We start from the raw sequence: 20710 nt of genomic DNA, 5'->3' as shown, positions 1-20710 counted from the left end.
ACCCACCCCTCCACCCTCATCTGTTCGCTTGATGCTGTCAGTGAAAATGAGCGAGGGTAAAATGTAGTTACAACAACGTGTAGCTTAGTTGTCAGAGAGAGACACAGCTTTCAGATGTCTCTATACATTCACATCTCTGGGTGTTTGCCAATCCTCAGCGCTCAATTACATATCCCATCAGAAATGCTGTCAAATGCAGTTCTACGTTTCCCATCTCTGGCGTATATGCTGATGCTGAGGTGTCTCAAATTTGAGTCGTGGTTGGGGGTGTGGGTGGGCTATCTCAGAGGGTATTATTGCTAAAGGAAAAGAAATGAAGCCATTTCCCTCCGCCCAAAAATTACATGTTCGCCTCAAATTTACAGCTTGCTGAATTAAACTGTCCCCAAAACAACCTCTAAAACTAATAAACACCAGCGGATGTGAGGCGGATGTGATGTGGATGTGCAGCTTGTTGCACTGGCTCCGTAAGCTTTTAGGGTTTTTTAGTCACTGCAGACAAAAAGCAAAAATATAAAATAAATTATAATAAGATGAAATGTCTCACATCTGCTGCCCATGAGCCTGCCTCATCCTTTTGGAGTCTGTATGTGTAGACGTATCCATTGGACCTGCACACACACACATACAAAAACACACACACTCAGAAACCTGTGACCCTGAGTTTATCGAGTATTGAAATAAGTATCTGCCAATACTGTAAAGACGAATGCTCTATTTATTTGTGGGACTCACACTTTTAAAGATAGGTCACCATATTATTTGGTTTCACTTAACACTCAGATGGTTTGTTTATCCCTTTGTGCTTTTATCTTCTTAAATGTGAGGAGATCAATAATCTCTACAACAGTAGAAAATAGGATTATGTGTTGATGTGATTGCTGAGGTTTCAGTAATGGCCTAAAGAAGCAGAACAAAAAGAGCTATTGTACAATTTTTGTTTATACTCACAGCACACACAGGCAGTACACGCCTGGTACAGAGTCACTGTTGCGGACTAGGTAGCACCCATCCCGGCCGTCCTGGGCCAGCCGCCTCTCCCCTTCTTCCTTGCCGATGGGTCCGTGGTAGACAGGCAGGTTTTCCATCACGGCAAATCCCCAGATCTGCTTTTTTGCTCTGCTCCCAAGTGCCAACTCTGTCTCTTTCTCTCTTTCTCACTCTTTCTTGTCTTCAACTTTTCACTGCAGGCAAGCCTTTTGGTCGTCACTGCATATGCTGTAGACTGGGAACACCACAGGTAAAGCAGCTGTCAAGCCTCTCATTTGATATTTGCTCCTTGCTGTTTCAAATGTCTGTTTGGGATCCTGAGCTCTCTGATTTTCCACTTTCTCACCGAGACTGATAACAGCTCTGCCTAACCTCTAACCTTTATGGCTTGGTGCTCGCAGTCTTCCTCTTTTCAACAAGGCACACACATGTGCACGTACACACACGCGTAAAATGTGGGTTTGTGTATCTCTCAGGAAATGATCGTATTTTTCAACAGGAAATAACTTCAAAGATTCAAACTGAATATTTTCCACAACAATAGAAAGCACAAGAGAGGGATAAAAAAACGCAGTACAATCCTTTCAAACAGGAAAACGTATATTGTGCTTATGCAATGACTTACACTGTTTCCAGTTCAATTATCTGGAGGCCTTGCTTTGTTTTCTTATTAAGAGAAGTTTGCTTATCCTGTCTGTTTCCACTACGATTTCCATGAATAGTGATGTGTAAAACTCAGTGGTAGAAATATTCAGATCCTTTATCTACAGTAAGTAAATACAGTAATGTAAAATGCTTTCATCACAAGTTAGACCAGCATTCCAAATCCAACTTAAGTTCAGAAGTATTATCAGCAGAATGTACTTAAAATATGAAAAAAATAAAGTACCTGTTCAGCAGAAAAATGGCCCCTGTGACTGATATTTTATTACATATGAAAGTATTATGTTTTTGATGTGTAAGCAGTAGTTCACTATTATAGTTGGTCTAGGTGGAACTAGTTTAATATTTAAGTGTTTGGAGTCTTCTCTGATATCTGATATGAATTTTGAAATATTGGATCATTTTACTTCTTTAGATCCAGAACATTTATTTAAATGAAAACATCTGAGGGGGAAATCTCTTTGGTTGAACTATTAACAACTCATACACATCTAAAATATGACAAGAGGCATCAAGTACACACTGATTTTATTTGATCTTTTTTTTTTAAAGGTTGGGAATCATTGGTTTAATTATGTACAATCACCTGAAGATTGTACTTGAGCATATGTATTTAGTTATTTTCCTCCATTGGCAAAATTAGAAAAAACATCTGCAATATTTTCATTTCTTTACCTAAACTTGTAATTTAACAGTTTATTTTTTTATTTTACTTAAGAAAAAAAGAAAAGAAAAAAGGCTAATTTACATTTAGTCTAATTACCTTACTCTAATAACATCAGATTAACAATTTTCACATGTTGGATTAAAGTGTCAGAAGACATTTTAGGTGCTGTTTAAAGAAGTTCCTTATACGTGCTCGGCTCACACTGTCTCATCACACATCCACTCAGCAAAGCACATGTTCTCAGTCACATCACCGGCCTGTTTTATATTAAACATGTGTCAAGGACACTTACACCTGCTCTATAGAAGAGTGAGGCGTCAGCTAATGAAGTTGTGTGCATGAACATACTGTGGCGCAGCAACAAACTCATCCTGCAATCTGTCCTGTCAGTCGGAGAGATCTGTTGTGTCAAATTAAGGAGCTGGTGAATCAAATATTGAATGTTTGCCGCAGTAACATGGCATGAGATTTTACCAAGGTGATAGCACTGCATCTGGTATTTTAATCTGTCGTGAGGATGTATTTTATTCAGGGTTTCAATGCTTTTCATTTAGACCGTGGTCACGACCACATGGAGTCCTTCAGACCACCACAAGACCCTACAGAAAGTAAAAGCATGTGATTCTACTACTTGGTATGTTCTTTGAGCTTGTGGCTCTCTTTAATGCAGCGTTTGTTGAGGATGTCTGATTTTATACATTCAGGACTGTAGCCTACATGAGTCATCAGTCTGTGTCACAGCCATTTTTCCCTCAGCTCAAAAAGATCATGAGCGGTGGGACTAAGGGGCTCTGTCTGAATTAGCAGCCAGGGGCGCCTTATTCACTGCTTCTACAGCCCTTTAGCACCATCCAGTGGCAAAGTCTGGAGGATTAATGAGGAATGATGTACCTCAAGGAGACTCAAGTATGGACTGGATACCTTTTGGGTGCTATATTAATGTGTAAAAACATTCAGACTACCTTGGTTATAAGTATGATATAGAAAAACTTCAGCTCCACTCCACTTCAGCATTTAGGCAGAAAAAAGCACGCCTAGTGTTAGCCACTTAACCTTCTTGTTTGTACAGTAATAATGTCATACCCTTCCCCAGAAAACAAAATTACGCCATACTCCATTGGCTCTCAGCTCACAGAGGCAGCCCAGGGTCAATGCAGAATGCTTTGGATCTATACTGGACACAAATAGCAGACAGAGATACATCATTGATTAGCTGGCGGCTCCCTCAACCAACACAAGTGGCCTGACTGGAATGTTTCATAAGGACATTAGTATGAGATTATGATATCTGGCCTTGATATGTACGGAATCCATGTGAGGCATTCTGGGACGAGAGGAAAAAGAGGGGAGACTGAATGTCCATCTGCCAGGCCGACAGTAATCCCAGCACTCTCATTCCCAGGTGGGGGAAGCTCTCAGTCACAGCTGTTGGAGGGTAAGATTGGGAAAAGGAACATAAAATTGTAAATGGGATGGGTTTCACAAAATCGATGCCTGTGTGGAACTGGACCAAAATTATTCAACAAATGCCCCATTTTAGAAGAGAGAATTATATCAAACAATGAAACTGCATTTTTTTTTATTTCTTCTTCAGTCAAAGAAATGCAGTGATTTTTTATTTCTAAACTATCTTTAGAGAATAATACAAAATAAATGGTACAAGTTACATGATTACACATATAATATCTTGGTCCCAAAAAGAAAAGTAAAAATAGCATTGTTACGACTGGTTAATAATTATCCTTATATAGCTTTATTTCAATCTCTTTTGGCCTGCTCTGCCTTACAAAGCCAAAACAGGGTAACTACACATTTAGTCAAAATTGAATTAAGAGCAAAATAAGATTTTTTCATATTTGTTTTCCGATATAAAACCTTATTATGTTACAAAAAAGTATACTTTTAGAGAAAACTGCATGTATATTTAGCAAGACTGCAAAAAAAAAGCTTAAGCTAAGTTATCTGGTGAGATAGCCACAAACCAAATGCTAACTTTACCGTCTCTTTCCTGTACTCTTTTACTGTAATTGAAAAATCAATTGTGATCATCCAATAGTTTACAGAAATAATCCCACATGAATGAGGCAGCAGCTAAATCTTACTATGATGAAGAAACAGAAACGGTAGCAGCAGCTAAACTAGTCCTGCTAAAAGCTAACGAGCCTAACATTAGCTTAGCAGAGTAGTTGTAAGTGTCATCTCAGCTGGACTCCCTACAGGTTTGAAGGCTCTTTTCTGTACCTTTAAACCTTTTAATAACTGATTTATTTACACTGACACATGACACATCATCACATTTTAACATAAGTTGATATGGAGAACTTGTTAGCAAACAGTTGTGTATTTACACATCCAGCATTTACAGAGCAACATAATGATTCATGTGGAGTCACGTCTCTGTCCATGTGATGAATGTGGGTCCAATATGCGCTCTCTGTTTTTCTGTTTTTGGTCTCTACCAACTCCTTAGGGAAATATCTGGATCTTTAGCTACTAAATGCTCCACTATGTCCACCAGTCATTAACTGTTTGTCTGCACATAGTGTACAGTGGATTTTTAGTGCTTTCTTTTTTTTTTTTTTGAATGAAAATAAGTCAAGCAGCTGCCTGCTGTTGCAGAAAACAACACCATGAGAGCGATGAGAATGAACCACAACAGGAAAGCTGGGGGTGGGACGGCTAAACACTGAGCTGAAATTCACTATAAAGCCCAGTGAAGCTGCGTAGAGCTGCAGATGTCTTGAATAATTCATCACTACAAGTGACCCCTTTCACATTGTCACATTGTTTTCACCAGCCTCAAAACTTTCAACCCATTTTTTTCTCATCTCCATCTTTTCTGTAGTTACTTTTTCTAGCTCTGTAGGGCAGAGTTGAGCTCTGCTGGAATTTTATAGTTTTATAGCTTTATAGAATTTTATAGTACCAGCTCTCTCTCACACATCCCAAGTTCAGCAGTCATTTGACATTCGTTCTTTAGGGTGTGAAGCCAGTGGAGGGAAAGGAAAGTGTCCTCTCTGGGAGCTGGCTAAGCAGGACCACTGGGCTCCAGAATCGCAAGGTCTTTCAGGTCACTGAGTTTTCTGGAGAAGGAGCTCAGTCTGGTGCTGAAGGAGCCCCTCTTCTGGCTGTGATCTTCCCCACGCGCCTTCAAACAAGCACACAGGCCCTTGCAGAGGCTGCCGAGACGGCCCCGGAAATGGTTTCCAATGAAGCAATAGAGCACAGGGTTGATAGCTGAGTTGGAGAAGCCCAAGCAGAGGGTGAGCGGGGTCAGGTTGTGGATAGTCCAGTTTACCCAGCAGCTGTCTAACCAGCCCTCGCTCTTCAACATATCTATGAAGGTCACGCAGTGAAAGGGAAACCAGCTGAGGAAGAAGGCCAGGACCACAGCGGCTACAGTCCACAAAACCCGCTCCAGCCCCCTGCCCTCCAGGGGTCTGCCCCCGCTGTAGCTGGGGCTCACACAGGGGGTCGGAGGTCTCTCTGGTTTACCGCAGCTCTCCTGGGACTCCACCGATTTAAAAGAGGGCATGCTGGAGGGGTGCGACAGATTTTGCATTCTTACCAGCCCCGTGTCAGCCAACAAATGTCTGCCAATAGCACAGTAGCAACAAGAGATGATCAGCAGCGGCAGGAGGAAGGCCAGAACAATCTTCATCCAGATCAGGGTCATATACCATGTATGGTCAGGATATAAAATCACACAGGCCTCCACATCAAGCCACTTGAGGTGGTGTGTGTCCCTCAAAGCAAAGGTGGGGGCTGAGCAAGCACATGCCAGAACCCACACCAGGATGCACGTGAGCCGGGCACGTTTGGGGTCTCGTGCACTCTGGGAGCGGAGCGGATGCACGATGGCCAGGTAGCGGTCCATGCTCATGGATGTGATAAAGAAGATAGATGCATAGAGGTTGAGGTTGTGGAGCAACCCACAGATTTTGCAGGCCACCCGGCCAAAGGGCCAGCTGTAGCCCCGGGAGTAGTAGACAGCCCACAGCGGGAGTGACAGCAAGAACAGCAGGTCAGACACACACAGGTTCAGCATGAAAGTGTTGGCAACAGTTCTCCTTGAGGTACCGGCGTGGGCCAACACAGACACCGCCAGGGCGTTGACTACAGTTCCCAGCACGCAGATAATGCTGTAGATGGTGGGGATGACTGTGGTCATGGGTACAGGAGGCCAGTCTGCGCAGGGTTGGGCAGAGGGGGTAAAAGAGATGTTTGAATAGATCTCTGTAGTTAAATAAGGGGCGGAGGTGTTGAAAATGGAGAGGTCATTTGGGATCGCCATTATGGAACTGGATGTACCCTTGCGTCACACAGTTTGACTTCCCTCCTTTCAGTTTTCCAAGGTCAGCTGGAAATAAAACAGAATAGGAGAGCATAAAAAATTCAGCTGCCTTTTATGGATGAAGAAAAAGTATTCCTACGTGGTAATCTGTAGCTGGCTCAAGTGTTTATTAGCTGTCCTTCTTGATAACTAATCGCAGCAACAATACATTACACCATTTTCGAGGCTGGGCAATAATGAAATACAAATGAAGGGGCTGTAATAAGCTGTCTGTTTATTGGGTTCCTCAGAAACATGTATTTTGTATTAATGGCTGAAATACGTTTTTGAAACATTCATGATTTAGATTAAGAAAGTGTCAGCTTAATTTTCGTTTTAATAGTTTTACAGGAATCTTAAAAGCCACTGAAAGTGATCCTATTACCGTCCAGTGCACGGGAAGAATACATTATTAATAACAGAAAAAACAACAAATAGAATTTAGAGCAGGCAGTCAGTAATACAGGGGAAATCTTCAGATAACTTTTTGAAATACGAAAAACATCTTATAGATAAAAACGTTTAGTGGTAGAAAAGAGAGGACATGTATCATCAAATCAACCAGACTTAATATATAATTTCTATTTATTTAAAGAATTAATTTTACCTGAAGTTAATGAGCATCCAGTCCAACCAGTCAAGCGGTTTTCAGTGCCTCTGTTGGCTAAAGTCCATGTCTTGACAATTGCTCCTCGACCCCTCTAAGTGAAATCTGCGCAGCCGAGCACCCTGGACCATATCATGCCTCTGTGTTCGTGTGCGTGTGTGTGAGTGTGTGTGTGTGCGCTTGGAGAAAACAGATTGGAGGCTCTGAGAAACCAGATGAGGTTGGGGGGTCTTATAGCCCCCAGGAGCCCTCTTGATTATTGCACAACAGGGAAGTTGCTTAACGTCATACCTTCAACATTACCAAGGGGCTGGACTTACCTGGACACAAGCCAGCCTGCAGCAAGAGAGGGAGGAGAAAGAGAAAGTTTCTCTCCCTGTTCTTCATTTTATCCTCCCTATTTTTCCATCCTTCTCAGAGTCTCAACGAGAAAAGGCCAAAACTAAGAAAACCAAATCAAGATGTGTGTTACAGTAAAAGTTGCGTCTCAAGTGACTGTAGACACACAATCACATGCCATACCTATACTACTATTATGAATAGGACACGAGTGTGTTTGAGGTGTCAAACTGTCCCCGTCAGGGCCTCTGACCCAAGGAATGGAGGCTGCGTTAATTAGCAGAGTCTCGCACTTTGTGTCATATTCGTTCTGCCAGCGGTCAGATAAGCCATGGGAAATATTTACTCTGTCTCAGCGGAAGTCAAGCCAGCCACTGGGGCAGAGGGAGAGTTTGGGGTGGGGGTGGGGGGGCACAGTGCGGAAGATGAATGAGGAGGAGGACGAGCGTATACTGCAGGGAGTGAACGAGAAGATGAGAAGGAAAGAGGGAGAGAAAGAGGAGATTCCCTCCAGTGGTTTTTCATTAAAGCCTCTGGTGAAAGTTAATGAGGGATGCGTGCAAAGCTCTGAGACTGATTACATCACAGCTCCTTTGATCAACAGTGTGAGCATGCATCTATCCCTACGTGTGCACAAGCGTGTGCACGTGCGTGTGTACATCTATGCCTCAATACTTGTGCAATTGTATCTAAATCTCAGCCTGGCATGAATGCATTGACAGAATGTGCTTGCCTCTCTGTGTGTGTTCAGATGTGTGTGCGTGTATGTGTGTGTGTGTGTGTGTGTGTGTGTCTGCTCCATTGAGTATCTATCAGGATGTGCCATGTTCTAAAAGCCGTGGGAAAGCTGACGGTGAGGATGACAGATGAAGGTGAGAAAGAAAGCAACGGAATTTGGAGGCTGCAAATGAAGAGCTCTGCTGTTGCCTACTTGCAGAACATGAGAAATTGGGAATGCGCTGTTGCAGAACCATTAAAATGGGAATGCTTTCCAAAATGGAAACTTCATAATGCAGTGTTCTTTTACTGGCATGCTGGGTATGCACAGTTGTTCTCAGACACATACACACTGAGAGGGAAGCCAAGGGCCCTTAGTCATGACGTGCAACAACTAAAAACAGAAATTTATGGTGTCATGCCGGCCAAAATAAATAGATGAAGAGAGAAAACAAACAAATGTGTCTCTGCCTCCACATTGCACATTTCATTTAATGTGCTTGAATATTGAGGAGCTGTACCAATTTCTGCTACTTTATGCTTCGACTTCACCACATTTGATGGAGAAATATTGTAGAAATATTGTAGTTTGCTCTTCTACATTTATCTGGCAGCTAGTTATCATGCACACTAACATTCAAAACATATGATCAGTTCATAAAACCACATATTCTTACAGACAAAACTACCCAACATTAGCCACCGCCGCCAGCTACAGCATTAAAATCCTTGTGACATGTTTAAACATCCAGTAATTTAATAGGCCGATATCAATGATATAACATTCTGAAAGAGGGCATTCTGCATGATGATTTCATTTTTAATACATTAAGTACAATTTGGTGATAATACCTCTACTTAAGTAACATTTTTAGCCATGCTAGCAGTCAATCTGTCTTAAGTGGACCACTTTAGCACTTGTCAAAATCCAATACTTTGCCTTATGACTGAATACTTGGAAAACTAGTGACACTTTCACAGCCTCAGCTCTACTTTATGTATATTGCTCATTAGCAAATGTTAGCATGCTACCACAATAAGGTAAGGTAACATCAGCATGTTAACATCATTGTAAGCATGGTGCTGTGTTAGTCTTAGCAATTAGCTCAAAAGCATGTTCACATTGTGTTGTTATGACTGTTGTGTAATTAAAAGAGGAAACTACTTCCTCCAGGACTGCTTTAATTCTCCGTGACACAGTGAAAACATGACTGACTTTCATAATGAGACATCTCATTCTGTAACGGTCAGTCATACTTTCACCTGTTTTATCTCAGCTGCTTTTGTTTGCCATCCTTTGACCTTTGTCTACATTTGGAATGGCAATCTAACTTTATCCTATTTTCAATCAATCAAACAAGCTTGTAGAGCACATAGATAGTTGTTTCACTTTTTAAGGTATTTCTATTACCAAATTCAGTATCTGCCATGTTTTTTTTTGGTTGTTACATGGCGTGCACAAATTGAAAGGCTGAGTGATTAATAGTTTGAGCATGTGTGGGAGTGTGTGTCTGTACAGGCAGTAGATAAGAAGAGCAATGGAGCAGAGAGTATCAAACATCAACTTACATCACAGCCCTCACTGGACATCAATTTCCCGGCCAATTATTTATTTTTTTCCTGTATTAAAAGTATGACATTTAATTTCTTTGCTACTGTTGTTTTTCAAAAGTTTCTTTTTCTTTCCACTCATTGAACAAGATGCAATGATTATATAACAGTGGATTTTGAGCAACCAAAAAGTTAACACAGTTTATATAACAGCAGTCTGCAAAACTGCCGAACTAATTATTTATTTTTAATGAATAACACATACAGTGACTCTAAGCAGGCATAATGCTCAGTATGTTTGCAATGAACAGAATAAACTGCCATAATCTCATTTTATCTGCAGGAACAGGAAACTGTACAAAAACATGTGCACATACTATATACACACACGGACCCACAGGACGAAAAAGGAAAAAGATGTGCACAAGTAAACATACACTATATTCACAAACGCCCTGAAATGGTTTACATAATTGTTGTGTTTATATATTTTGCTGATAAATGTGCTATGTGTTTATTTGATGGTGGGGGTCTCTCTCACTAACTGGACCCTGGGAAGATAGCCACCACAAACCATAACCCCTGCAAAGTCCTCTGTGGAAAATCTGGCTCACAGGGGTGAAAGGTCAAAGTTCAGGGTTGTGAGCCCCACTTCCTCTCTGTTGGTCAAGAAAAAAATCTGAGAGAGTTTTGGACTACTCTCTAACGTTAGTTCTCAGGACATTATCATGGCTGCTGCTTGTGTGGGATACTGTAAGGAAATGGGGCCCCATATGTGGAGGGGACCCTTGAGAGAGGTGAGATGAGGCTATACTTAGTGTCACATCTTGCGGGGGCGGGGTGGGCTCTGAAACCTCTAACAATGTGGCCCTCAGCTTATAGCTACAAGATGTCCATCCTTCCTAACAAGTTGTGAGAAGAAAAGATTGCACAGATTTCCAGCACTCCCACTCTCTCTGCTCTGTTCTATTTTGAACTGAGTCAATATGTTCCATGTGGTTTTATTAACACTGTTGGTGGAAGGACACAGAGTTTCTGGAGCTTTCTGAACTTTTTTTTATCACAACATTTGGTAGTGTTTGTCTAAAACACAGCACAGTCACACCAGCCAGCAAATCCCTCAACCCCTCAACTCAAACAAGAAATCTCAGATGCTACAGAAAGCTTGGTTCCCATATGTGTGTTTTTCTCCATGTACAACAGGAAGGAAGATGAAAAAAGTATTGACGTCTAATTGATCTGCCATCTACCTCCCTTTCTTTTTTCTCTCTCTTATACACATATATGAACACACACACGCCCGAGGGTCATGACTCTGGTCAACCTCATGCAGAGTTTATGAGGTCCAGGCAGCTCTGGTTCCTCTGAGGAGCAGTAAAGAGGCTATAAAGATGTTAACAGATAGCCTTGTCCCTTGGTACAAACAGTAAGCTCACGGACATAAGCAAAAACATGTGGCACCAAAAATGCTTTGCAAAGTGTATGTGAAATTCTCAGGGTTCATACACACGTTTTTGTTGCTCAAACTTTCAGAGCGCCTTGAAATAATAATTTCCATGACCCTATACAGATATTACATATACTATTTAAATATTAATGACTTTAACATCCCAGATTTTACTTCAGGAGACCACAATGACTGTATCACTTGGAGCGAGATATTGCTACCAGTTTGGCAGTTACTTTACTGACCAATGAAACAGTTCAGTTCAAATCAGTCAGTTTCTTACTTGGTTTAACTTGACTTTACTAAATGAGTAAATTGTATTCCAACTTGTAAAATGAGTCTGATGAATCCACAGCCATGCTAGCAGCTCTGTGTAGCTGTATGTTGGCACACTGGTGCTTTTTAGCTAAATACTAATGTCAGCATGCACAGGCTTACAAAACAAAATGTATGTGTGTATATATCTATATGTGTGCCTGCAGTGGCTTCAGAAAGTATTCAGACCCCACCTCTTTTTGCACGCTATTGTGTTGTGGATTTAATTGCAAATGGATAAAATTGCCATTTTTGCAAATCAATTCACATTTAAGAGCCCATAATGACAAAGTGAAAACATGTTTGTTTCTTTTATAGTTGTTTGCAAATTTATTAAAAAAATCAAAAACTGAAATCTCTCATTTACAAAAATATTCAGACCATTTGCTGTGGCACTCCAAACTGTGGCCAGGTTCATCCTTTTTGTTTTAATTATCGTCACGATGTGTTGAGAACTTGACCGGAGTCCAAAAACCGAATACTTAGTCAAGAAGACAACATAAATCCCTGAAAAATATAGATTTATTTTGAGTTCTTCAAATCAACAAAGAGAAGACAATTTTTGATGTAACAAAATGGAACAGCACTAGTCCATCTTGTAACTGTTACCAGCACATGAGCAGTGTTTTCACCTTACCAACACAGTGGGCTAAATTACAATAAATAAAAGCACCATGCACTCATGACTGTAAAAGCTCTAGCACAAAAGCCAGTGATTGTTAAACGACAAACAGAGAGAAATTTTCACAATCTGCCATCTGTGAATTAAAAGACTTGTAAACAGTTGTGGGTGTATATTTTTTTTCTGGGTTTCGGTTCTTTTACATAAACTGCCACTGCTTGCTGCTATTTGCAATGCAAATTCACTTGGCTGTTTTTGTGGAAATATAAATGATGTAGGCAGAAAAAAATGAGAATGGAAATATTGATAAAAGACCTTCTAACTATGCTTTCTTGCAAAATGGCAATTTACAATGCATAATGACAGAGTGCTTGTCAGCCCGGATGAGATGGCAGTGTGGGAATGAGGTCTGTCCTGTTGCCGACTGCTCTCTCAGCTGCGTGTGCTGTACAGGTCTTCATCCTCAGGGTTGGATTGGCCAAAGTCCATCAGAGAAGGGTCTGCTTTGAAACCAGAGCCCTCTGGAGGACAGCAAGAGAAATGCAACACAGAATTATTTCATGTTTTACTGAAAGGTGATGGAGCAGCTCGTCTTTACCTACGACGACAATTAAAGCATCAGCAGAATAAACCTCAGCTACTAGATTCTAAAATTAGAACTGGTAAAAAAATAAAGAGCACCGGAGCCAAAGCCACAGTGTCTTGTCAATGTTCTTGAGACCACACAATACTGGTTAGCTAGTGCTCAGGAATCGGGGCATTGTTTTTTTCAATCGTACCGACTGACACGCACAAAGACACACCCGAGCTCCTAGAATTACATGAACTTCAGGTCACCTGCATGTGCTGGGTCTTGTGCTTGTGTGTAGGTGTTCTGTTTTCTGATACAATTTCTAGACTAACTTACTTTGATTACACAAATCAAATACAGATTGAATTCATCTTGCATCACAGGTAAAAAAAAATGCATAATGGAATAAATTTATAAATAAATAAATAAATAAGATTAATAAACCTTGGCAATTTCTTCTTCTGATAAAGACCTCAGACTTTCAAAATAAAATGGATGGAGAAATACAAATATGACATTATTTATTTAAACCCATTACATAAAAGCATGGATTAAAATTCGATCAGAAAACAGAAAACTAAAAGATATGTTTTAAGATGCATGCAATAGATTAACAATGAGCCACTGTGTATGAATGCAATGTGAAAGGCCTATTTGATTTAGACATAATTTATATGCAAAGATAAAGAGGTTCTTACATACATATTGTCAGTTTAAGTCTTAAGTCTCATCTCCCAACCAACCTACTCTCACTGAATACTAATAGACCCCTACTATTAACTAAAACAAATTAAAGAAGAAAATCCACATTGCTCTTGCAGAGGAGTCTTATTATTCACCATTTACAATCCATAAATATTTAGCAATTTATTTGGATGCTATTTGTTTTGGAGTACACATATGGAGGACATCTGCAGTGACAGGAAATTTATTTTCCATGGAGACTGAGTTTATTTGGAGACAGATTTGATTATTTTTCTACAGGGTCCTGCAATATGGGATCACTGCCTGGTGAAATTGCCTTTCTGTTAATCTTAAAATCAGACCGTCTTGACTGTTACAAACTGTGAGTCCAATGCTTGACTAAAGTTTTCAAACTGCACATTCCAAATGCTGACTCATTTTATTTTATTATTCTTTGCCATCTAATAGAAGAGTAAAGGTAAAGTAAAGTAAAGTAAAGTAAATTAAAGTTAAATGGCTGCAGAACATTTACTCCCCAATCTGTTTAACTGTTAAAATATAGATGGGCTCTCCAAAGTCCAAAGGCGGTGTGTGTTTGGCTGAAAGATGAGATGTAAGAGGTAAACTGCTCTAAGACCACGTTATGGGAAGAAACTGAGTGCACTGCAGTTTTTTTCACGTGTTTCAGGGTTAGCTTGTGACGCACGTCAACTTTGGGCGAAAACTGATAATAGCATGAGAAAAATCTCAGCTCGTCAAAAGTCTGGAGAAGGAACACCACACCTAGTAACAAAGAACAAGAATTCGGCTCATTCCCAGAAGTGATTCAGTGCGTGCATGCGTGAGTCTGTGTGCTTGAGTAAGTCAATGCCCAGCTAATAAACTCAAGCAGTGGTGTATGTGCCGCAGGTAATCACAGTACCTTTGCTGTTTTCTGCTGCAGGCTGTTCAGGAGGTGGTAGTGGTGGTGGTGTGAGTGTCGGGGTTGGGGTCTCCGCTGGTTGAGCAGTGGGTTCTGGCTCAGCTGATTCAACAACTGGCACTGAGGAGAAGTCAAAATAAAACACAGGGTCAGCAGCAGAGACATGAACTCATGTGTTGCCACCTTTATGAAAGCTACTGTGAGGTTAGACTAGTATTACTAATAGTGATGCTGTTTAGAAAGTTCTCATTTGGCAGGTTACAATAAATGAAGTGTATTGTGCAGGATGGTCCTAATAAGAAGTAAAGCAAGAGATGCATATTTTAACTAGTTCCTTCGATTCCAATGAACACCATCTCTGTACCAAGACTGATCTTCCAAGGAAGAACATTAATTTGGGAAATTTAATCTTGCATCTTGAGTGCTTTTTCTGCTCTTTGACATGGAGGGGCAGAATGTTTCTAGTACCTGCTGGCTCATCTGAGGCCTGTGGAGCAGGTGGTTCTTCAGAGGAAGGAGCGGACTCGACCTCGGCAGCCTCAGCCGGGGCTGCCTGTACCGGCTCTACACCCGCTGTGGACTCGGCTGGGCTGGCTTCATTTGAGACGTCCTGTGGTGTTTGTTTTGTGTCTGAGGGCTCCTCACTGCTTTCAACAGGGGCAGGTAGTTCCTCAGACGGAGGAGAAGCTTCTGTCTCTGCTGGCACTGAATGTACCACGGGATCTGGACAGGAGAGGAAACACAGCACATCATCAGAAGAGGCCCTTGTGTGATTGTGTGTGAAACGGAGATGGAGACAGAGATTAATATCCATGATACCTGTGTTGGTCTCTGTGGGGGCCTGGTCGGGGGAGATCTCTGAGAGTGTTACTGATGACGCCTCCTTTGTTATGACAGCGGCGATGGGCTCGTCAGAGAGAGGGACAGACTCAGCTGATTCCACCTCTGTTTCTGGGATCATAGCACTTTGGGATGAGCTGTCTGTGGTGGAGCTGGGCTCTGACGCCTCAACCACTGCAGACTCTGGATTTGACACTGTAGATGGCTGAGAACATGTATAACACAGTATAAGCTTTAATTTCCAAATCACAAAACCTCCAAGTGACTTCACATGCAGCAAAAAGTGCAAATTCCAGTAACAATACAATGATCAAAGGCAAATTGCTTGGAAAGGAAATAGAATATGACCTACTAAGAGACAGAAGGGATTTTTTTTTGAGAAAGTAAACTATGTAAACGGAAAATAAAACAGTGGGGAGAGAGCTACAATTAATTAGGTTGAACAGCTGTTTTGGTCTTAGTCACACACAGAAAAACGGCTTTACAGTTGTTTCGATTTTAAAACCAGCCGACTGAATCCATACATGATGATCATTATCAATCTGTTCAGATACTCAATATGACTGCTAACCTGTGGTTGTGAAGCAGTAATTTCTTTGGCAACAGGCTCTTTGGGCTTGGAGGTGAGCAATGAAGACACCGCAGCGCTGCCCCACTGCCCTGCAGCGTACACCTTCTTACCCGTCACCTATGGACCACAACAGACAATAACTGCGTCAAACTCTGAAAATAAAGAGGTTTGTGATTGGTACTGATGGAGGGACTAGTTAACAAAATGTCAGAATTTGAAGAAGCAGGCACCTTAAGTACAGCCACTGCTTGGGCTGGGTAGCACACTGAAGCTCCTGCACTCATCAGGCCCAGTGGAACAGCTAACCTCTTGAAACGAGAGCCTAAAATTAAGTTTTACAAAGAAGAATGGCAATCAATCGAACTTGGCACAGATTAGATAATGAACTTCAACTTCATCTGGGACTGCTGTACTCACACAGGTCACACACACAGGCTATTATATCCTATTTAGACCCACACAGAAAACACAGGTTAAAACTGGATCGGTGGTTCACAACCCTCTTCCCAGACCAGTCCGTACATCAACCAAACACTGACTAGATTTAGAAAACATTACAAACTGTTAAAATGTCCTTTAACCGATGCCCCAAAGCGACAGACAGAGAGGGTGAGACAAAAACGCATTTCAAGAAAGCAAATGGAAACTTGACTTCACTTGTTTCTTATGTGTTGTACTAATGTGGTTTAGTAATGAGTTGTAGGTAAGAAATGCTGATAACCAGATATTATCAGTGACTGCTGTCTCATATGAACAGATCAACCTCAGGTTAAGTGCGAATCAGATAGGTCTGCATCATAGATGCAATTCCATGATGCAAGAGGTGAAAGTGAATGAGTAATTCAAGACGGTGTGAGAAAGAGGAAAGGCAAGTAGAGCTTCTGATTCCACTAATTATTTGTACGTCATATAAAAATATGACATCATTCTGTTTGTGAATTTGTTTCCACAGGTCCAGATTCAGGGTGGATAATTGAGATTGAATATAAAATATCTTGAGTCCCAAATATGACAACACTCAACACTGTGAACATAAACAAACAAATGTGATGCCTCATTTACAGCTGTTACATTACCACACTGCTGCATGGCAAATGTAACTGTACGCTATAAGGACACTGAGCTAGTTTTCATGCTACCATAATATTGCAAAGGACTCGGGGCAGTTCCTTTTTATTACTGCTAAATAGCCTGATTCAAATACAGTGCTGAAACATCTACAGTTAACACTACATATTGAAAATTTAGATATCTGGTGGTGCATATTTCTTACATATTTTATTTTCCGGTCTATCATGGTACAAAAGGAATTCTTACAGGAACAAACAAAGGTCTTTGATCATCACAGATGTGGGTGTCAGACCATTAATCCTCTCTGAGCATCAACCAAATTGTGTATGCAGCACTGTGTATCAAAGACCCACACCAAATGCTTGGTCAGAGTTTTTTTGTCCTCTTTACTTTTACTTTATTTGTTGGATTTGGATAAATTTGATTTGTTCTGTTAAATGAAAACAATTGTAGGAAGACCTTTTTGTGCTCAGCAACTTGTAGTACTGAACAGGAACTCCTGTGATATCATACTGGCAATAGTACTGAAAATTTGAACAACACCCAGCTTAGTGCTAAAACATATGGTAATGTATGTATGTAGATATGTTGGCAAAATGTAGTTTTATGATGATTATATGCTTAAATACTGTGATATTGAACATATATTATATCACAGTATTTGACGTGATCATTTATGATGATACCTCCACATGTTTAACTGTTGTTTGTTTGTTTTCCCCCTTTTTTTACTGTAATATTGTTGTAAGCACTAATAAATGGAGAGATTAAGAGGTGTCATAATAATTGTTCCCAGCAGGCCTCAAGTGTTTGTGATGTAGAGACAGGGGATCCCTAACCTTTCCGTGCCAAGAACATTCCAAGCAGGCCAGCCATGGTGATGGTGCCAAATCTGGGTAGAAAACCTGGGGGGGGGTCTTTCAGGTAATAGTATGCATCTGGGAAAGAGGTAACACAGGAACACAGTCATCATGCTGCCAAATATTCACCTTATCTTCAGCGGACATCTGACTCAGATTGTTACTTTACTTTTTACACTAGCAGTAGCAACAACAGGAGTAATAGCAGCTATACGATGCGCAGCAGTATCACAACATGATGGTGATAGTAATATGCATATTTTCATTACACACCCAGTACCACAAACACCAGAAAAATGCACAGTCACAAATTCCTCATTTACTTGTGAAATGGGAACTATGTATATCTAAGTATGTTACATTCTGTAAAATTATTTTACAGAAGTAAATGAATCCTGTTATAAATGGCTTACATACAGTAAGTGATTGTAAGTGACAGTAAGATATGTTTTAACTATATTATTCTACTCTGCTTTGTAAGGAACAGAAGGAATGTAGGTTTTGACTTTCGTGAAGGGAGGATCCTAGCTATAAGTGAGACCTTAAGGTACCTACTGTTGACTCACCCTCTCCTGCATGGTACAGATTAACACTTCCCCTTTTCACAGACACACAGCCACCCTGCAGGAAACGATGGACAAAACTGAAATCATTGCAATATATAATTGAAAGAACACATATCTAGACAACACTAACACAGATGCATCTGGGTGTGAACTGTCAGTGTGATGTTTTTTTTCCTCCACCATCTTCCACTGTATCAAACTGTCAAATCTCCTTGCAGCAGACCTTACAGCTGCGGAGTTAACTGCATGAACACTATTTCCTGTCTGACTCCTCAACTTTGCTTTTTGCAAAATTGTACCTGCACAGAGCACTTGCAGCACGTGGGATTGTGCTCTGTAACCACAAACAAGAGGAACAAAAATCAGGGTTGGAAAACTAACTTTGCAGGTGCAAGATAAGATGTCTTAAATGTGTTTTAGCTGTTTCTCCATTTACATAACACTTATTTATATCTGTAAAAGAGTTGAACTCTTTGTGTTTGAAGTGTTACACAGGATGTGAGCTAATGCGAGATACAAATAGCAAAATATAATTACCTTTACAGCCTGGGCCAATGGTAGTATGCTCTCTCTAGCTGTAGTTAACCCACTCTCAATAACACCAGGCCTCTCTTGAACAAACTGAACCTGGGCAGACTGTGGCAGCGGTGTGTAGATGTTCAGCTGAGGACAGATGTAGAGTCAGCATGTTATTTTATGATGCAACATTTCAGTGAATGGCAATAAGCTTTTCCCCCATACACCACATCTGATGATGTTTTGGGACAGACGTACCTGTTCTCGAGTAACCAGCCCATCAGCGGGGGCTTCACTCACAGTGTACACACGGATGGAGGCTATTCCTAGCACCGTCGGGACGGCCACCATCACCACCTAGTGCACAATAGAAGTACACGTCTGTCAGTACCTATCTGTCAGCTCATAGAAACAGCGCAAACCACTGGCAGACACTGACAGACAAGTGACTCCTGTGGATCATTAGCGGAAGAACTAAATCCTCTGCGTTATTTAAAGTAGCAAAACCACAGTGTGAAATTTACAGTGAAGTTACACTACTCCGCTCTCCCTGTATATTATTATATATTTACATACAAAAGCACCGACACCTAATCTGCATTTTAATGTTACAGTAGGTTCAGTGGGGGCTCATTTAATGGCTTACTGAACTGTTGACTATTTTAAATTAGAAAATGCGTCACATTTCACAAGTTCATCATTTGAATTCAATTCAATGCAATTTCATTTGTATAGCGCCGAATCATAAAATACATTATCTCACGGCACTTTACATTTTGTATGTAACATACAGCACCTTTATCTGTCATATCAATGTAACGTTAGTGGAGTCAACAGTACTTACACACAGCACTGGAGTAAATGTATTTAGTTACTTTTCATCACTACTATGGAAGTATGTTGCAACGTAAATAAGAGTCATTATTACAATGTGTAAAACTAATGGATGTTGTGGACAACTTACAGCCGCGTCCGGCTAAGCTAACTAAGCTCAACAGTAACGTTACCTCTAATGAGCGAAATGTGTGCAAATTCTTCTTCAACTATCAAGGCCAGGGCTGACACGTATCAAGGTTTATCAGCTGTTACACATGATTAGGAGACTATTAACCTGATGGTGGGAGTACAGTTAGCATAGACTCTGTTAGTGAGGCTAACACAGTGGACACACAGTTAGCAAAGCTGTTTTCGTGCAGCACGAAATCCTGGAAAGTGACAGTCAGTTCAGGATAGCATTGACGGCTCGGGGCCAGTTGATGTTAACATTACACATGCGCTTTCATTGAAAATATACATTTCAAACACAATAAAAACTTTGCCGAAGAGAAAATGTCAAGGATTCACCTTGGCCGCCATGACAGCACTCCTCCGTCTTCTTTGGGCCCTGGTGAACAGCTTCGACTGGTTCAAACCACGGTCACCTGCTGCCACCTAGTGGTCTGAGGAGGTGCCTGCACCAGTTTGGTGTTAAGGTGATCTCAGCAAGCAAAAACGTGCTCACGCAGTGCTCTCAAGCTCTGAGTACACTGTCACTGTAGGTGATGACTTTTGTAAATGTGCATGCATGTAACTAAAGTTTTAAACACCACATTTTATTTTACAAATACATTTGCATGGAAGTTATTTAACTGGTACCACATGTTCCACATGTAAAGCAATTGCTAATGATGATACTCGCAATTTATTAGAGGCAAGAAAATTACCCAAGGGTCCTAGATCCAAAAGGGCACCATATTCATTCCAAGTCTGATGGGTTTGGTAATGTGATTAACTAAAAAAAAAAAAAAAGGAGAGAGAGAAGGTATTCTGATTAACTAATAACAGTGAAAAACAAACAACAACAACAACAACAACAACA

General features: G+C 40.8%; 3 protein-coding genes across 3 annotated transcripts in view; all 3 read right to left on the bottom strand.

Moving 5' to 3' along the window:
- sh2d1ab (SH2 domain containing 1A duplicate b) overlaps positions 1-3738 on the bottom strand; it is a 5526-nt gene extending 1788 nt beyond the window's left edge. The window contains exons 1-2 of the mRNA XM_087170992.1: positions 952-3738; positions 548-611 (exon numbers count right to left, since the gene is read on the bottom strand). Coding sequence (XP_087027118.1) covers positions 548-611; positions 952-1088 — 201 coding nt within the window. The 5' untranslated portion in view covers positions 1089-3738. The remainder of the gene's footprint in view (positions 1-547; positions 612-951) is intronic.
- A 144-nt stretch (positions 3739-3882) lies between these two features.
- LOC111646454 (type-2 angiotensin II receptor-like) lies at positions 3883-7476 on the bottom strand. The gene is made up of 2 exons (XM_023395940.2): positions 7261-7476; positions 3883-6680 (listed from the first exon to the last, which is right to left on the bottom strand). Exon 2 carries the CDS (start codon positions 6612-6614, stop codon positions 5349-5351), a length of 1266 nt encoding a protein of 421 aa, XP_023251708.1. The 5' UTR covers positions 6615-6680; positions 7261-7476; the 3' UTR covers positions 3883-5348.
- A 4657-nt stretch (positions 7477-12133) lies between these two features.
- On the bottom strand, positions 12134-20320 carry apool (apolipoprotein O-like). Its single transcript, XM_023395939.2, has 11 exons — positions 20197-20320; positions 19111-19209; positions 18874-18999; positions 18337-18391; positions 17750-17848; positions 16070-16161; positions 15840-15956; positions 15248-15473; positions 14897-15151; positions 14429-14548; positions 12134-12772 (listed from the first exon to the last, which is right to left on the bottom strand). Exons 1-11 carry the CDS (start codon positions 20206-20208, stop codon positions 12684-12686), a joined length of 1290 nt encoding a protein of 429 aa, XP_023251707.1. The 5' UTR covers positions 20209-20320; the 3' UTR covers positions 12134-12683.
- Between the last annotated feature and the right edge of the window lie 390 nt (positions 20321-20710).

The sequence above is a fragment of the Seriola lalandi genome, unplaced genomic scaffold (assembly GCF_002814215.2).
Source record: "Seriola lalandi dorsalis isolate HSWRI2012SDOR001 ecotype SW California unplaced genomic scaffold, Sedor1 jcf7180002054971, whole genome shotgun sequence".
NCBI lineage: Eukaryota > Metazoa > Chordata > Actinopteri > Carangiformes > Carangidae > Seriola > Seriola lalandi.
This window is presented reverse-complemented; position numbering and strand designations above follow the sequence as displayed.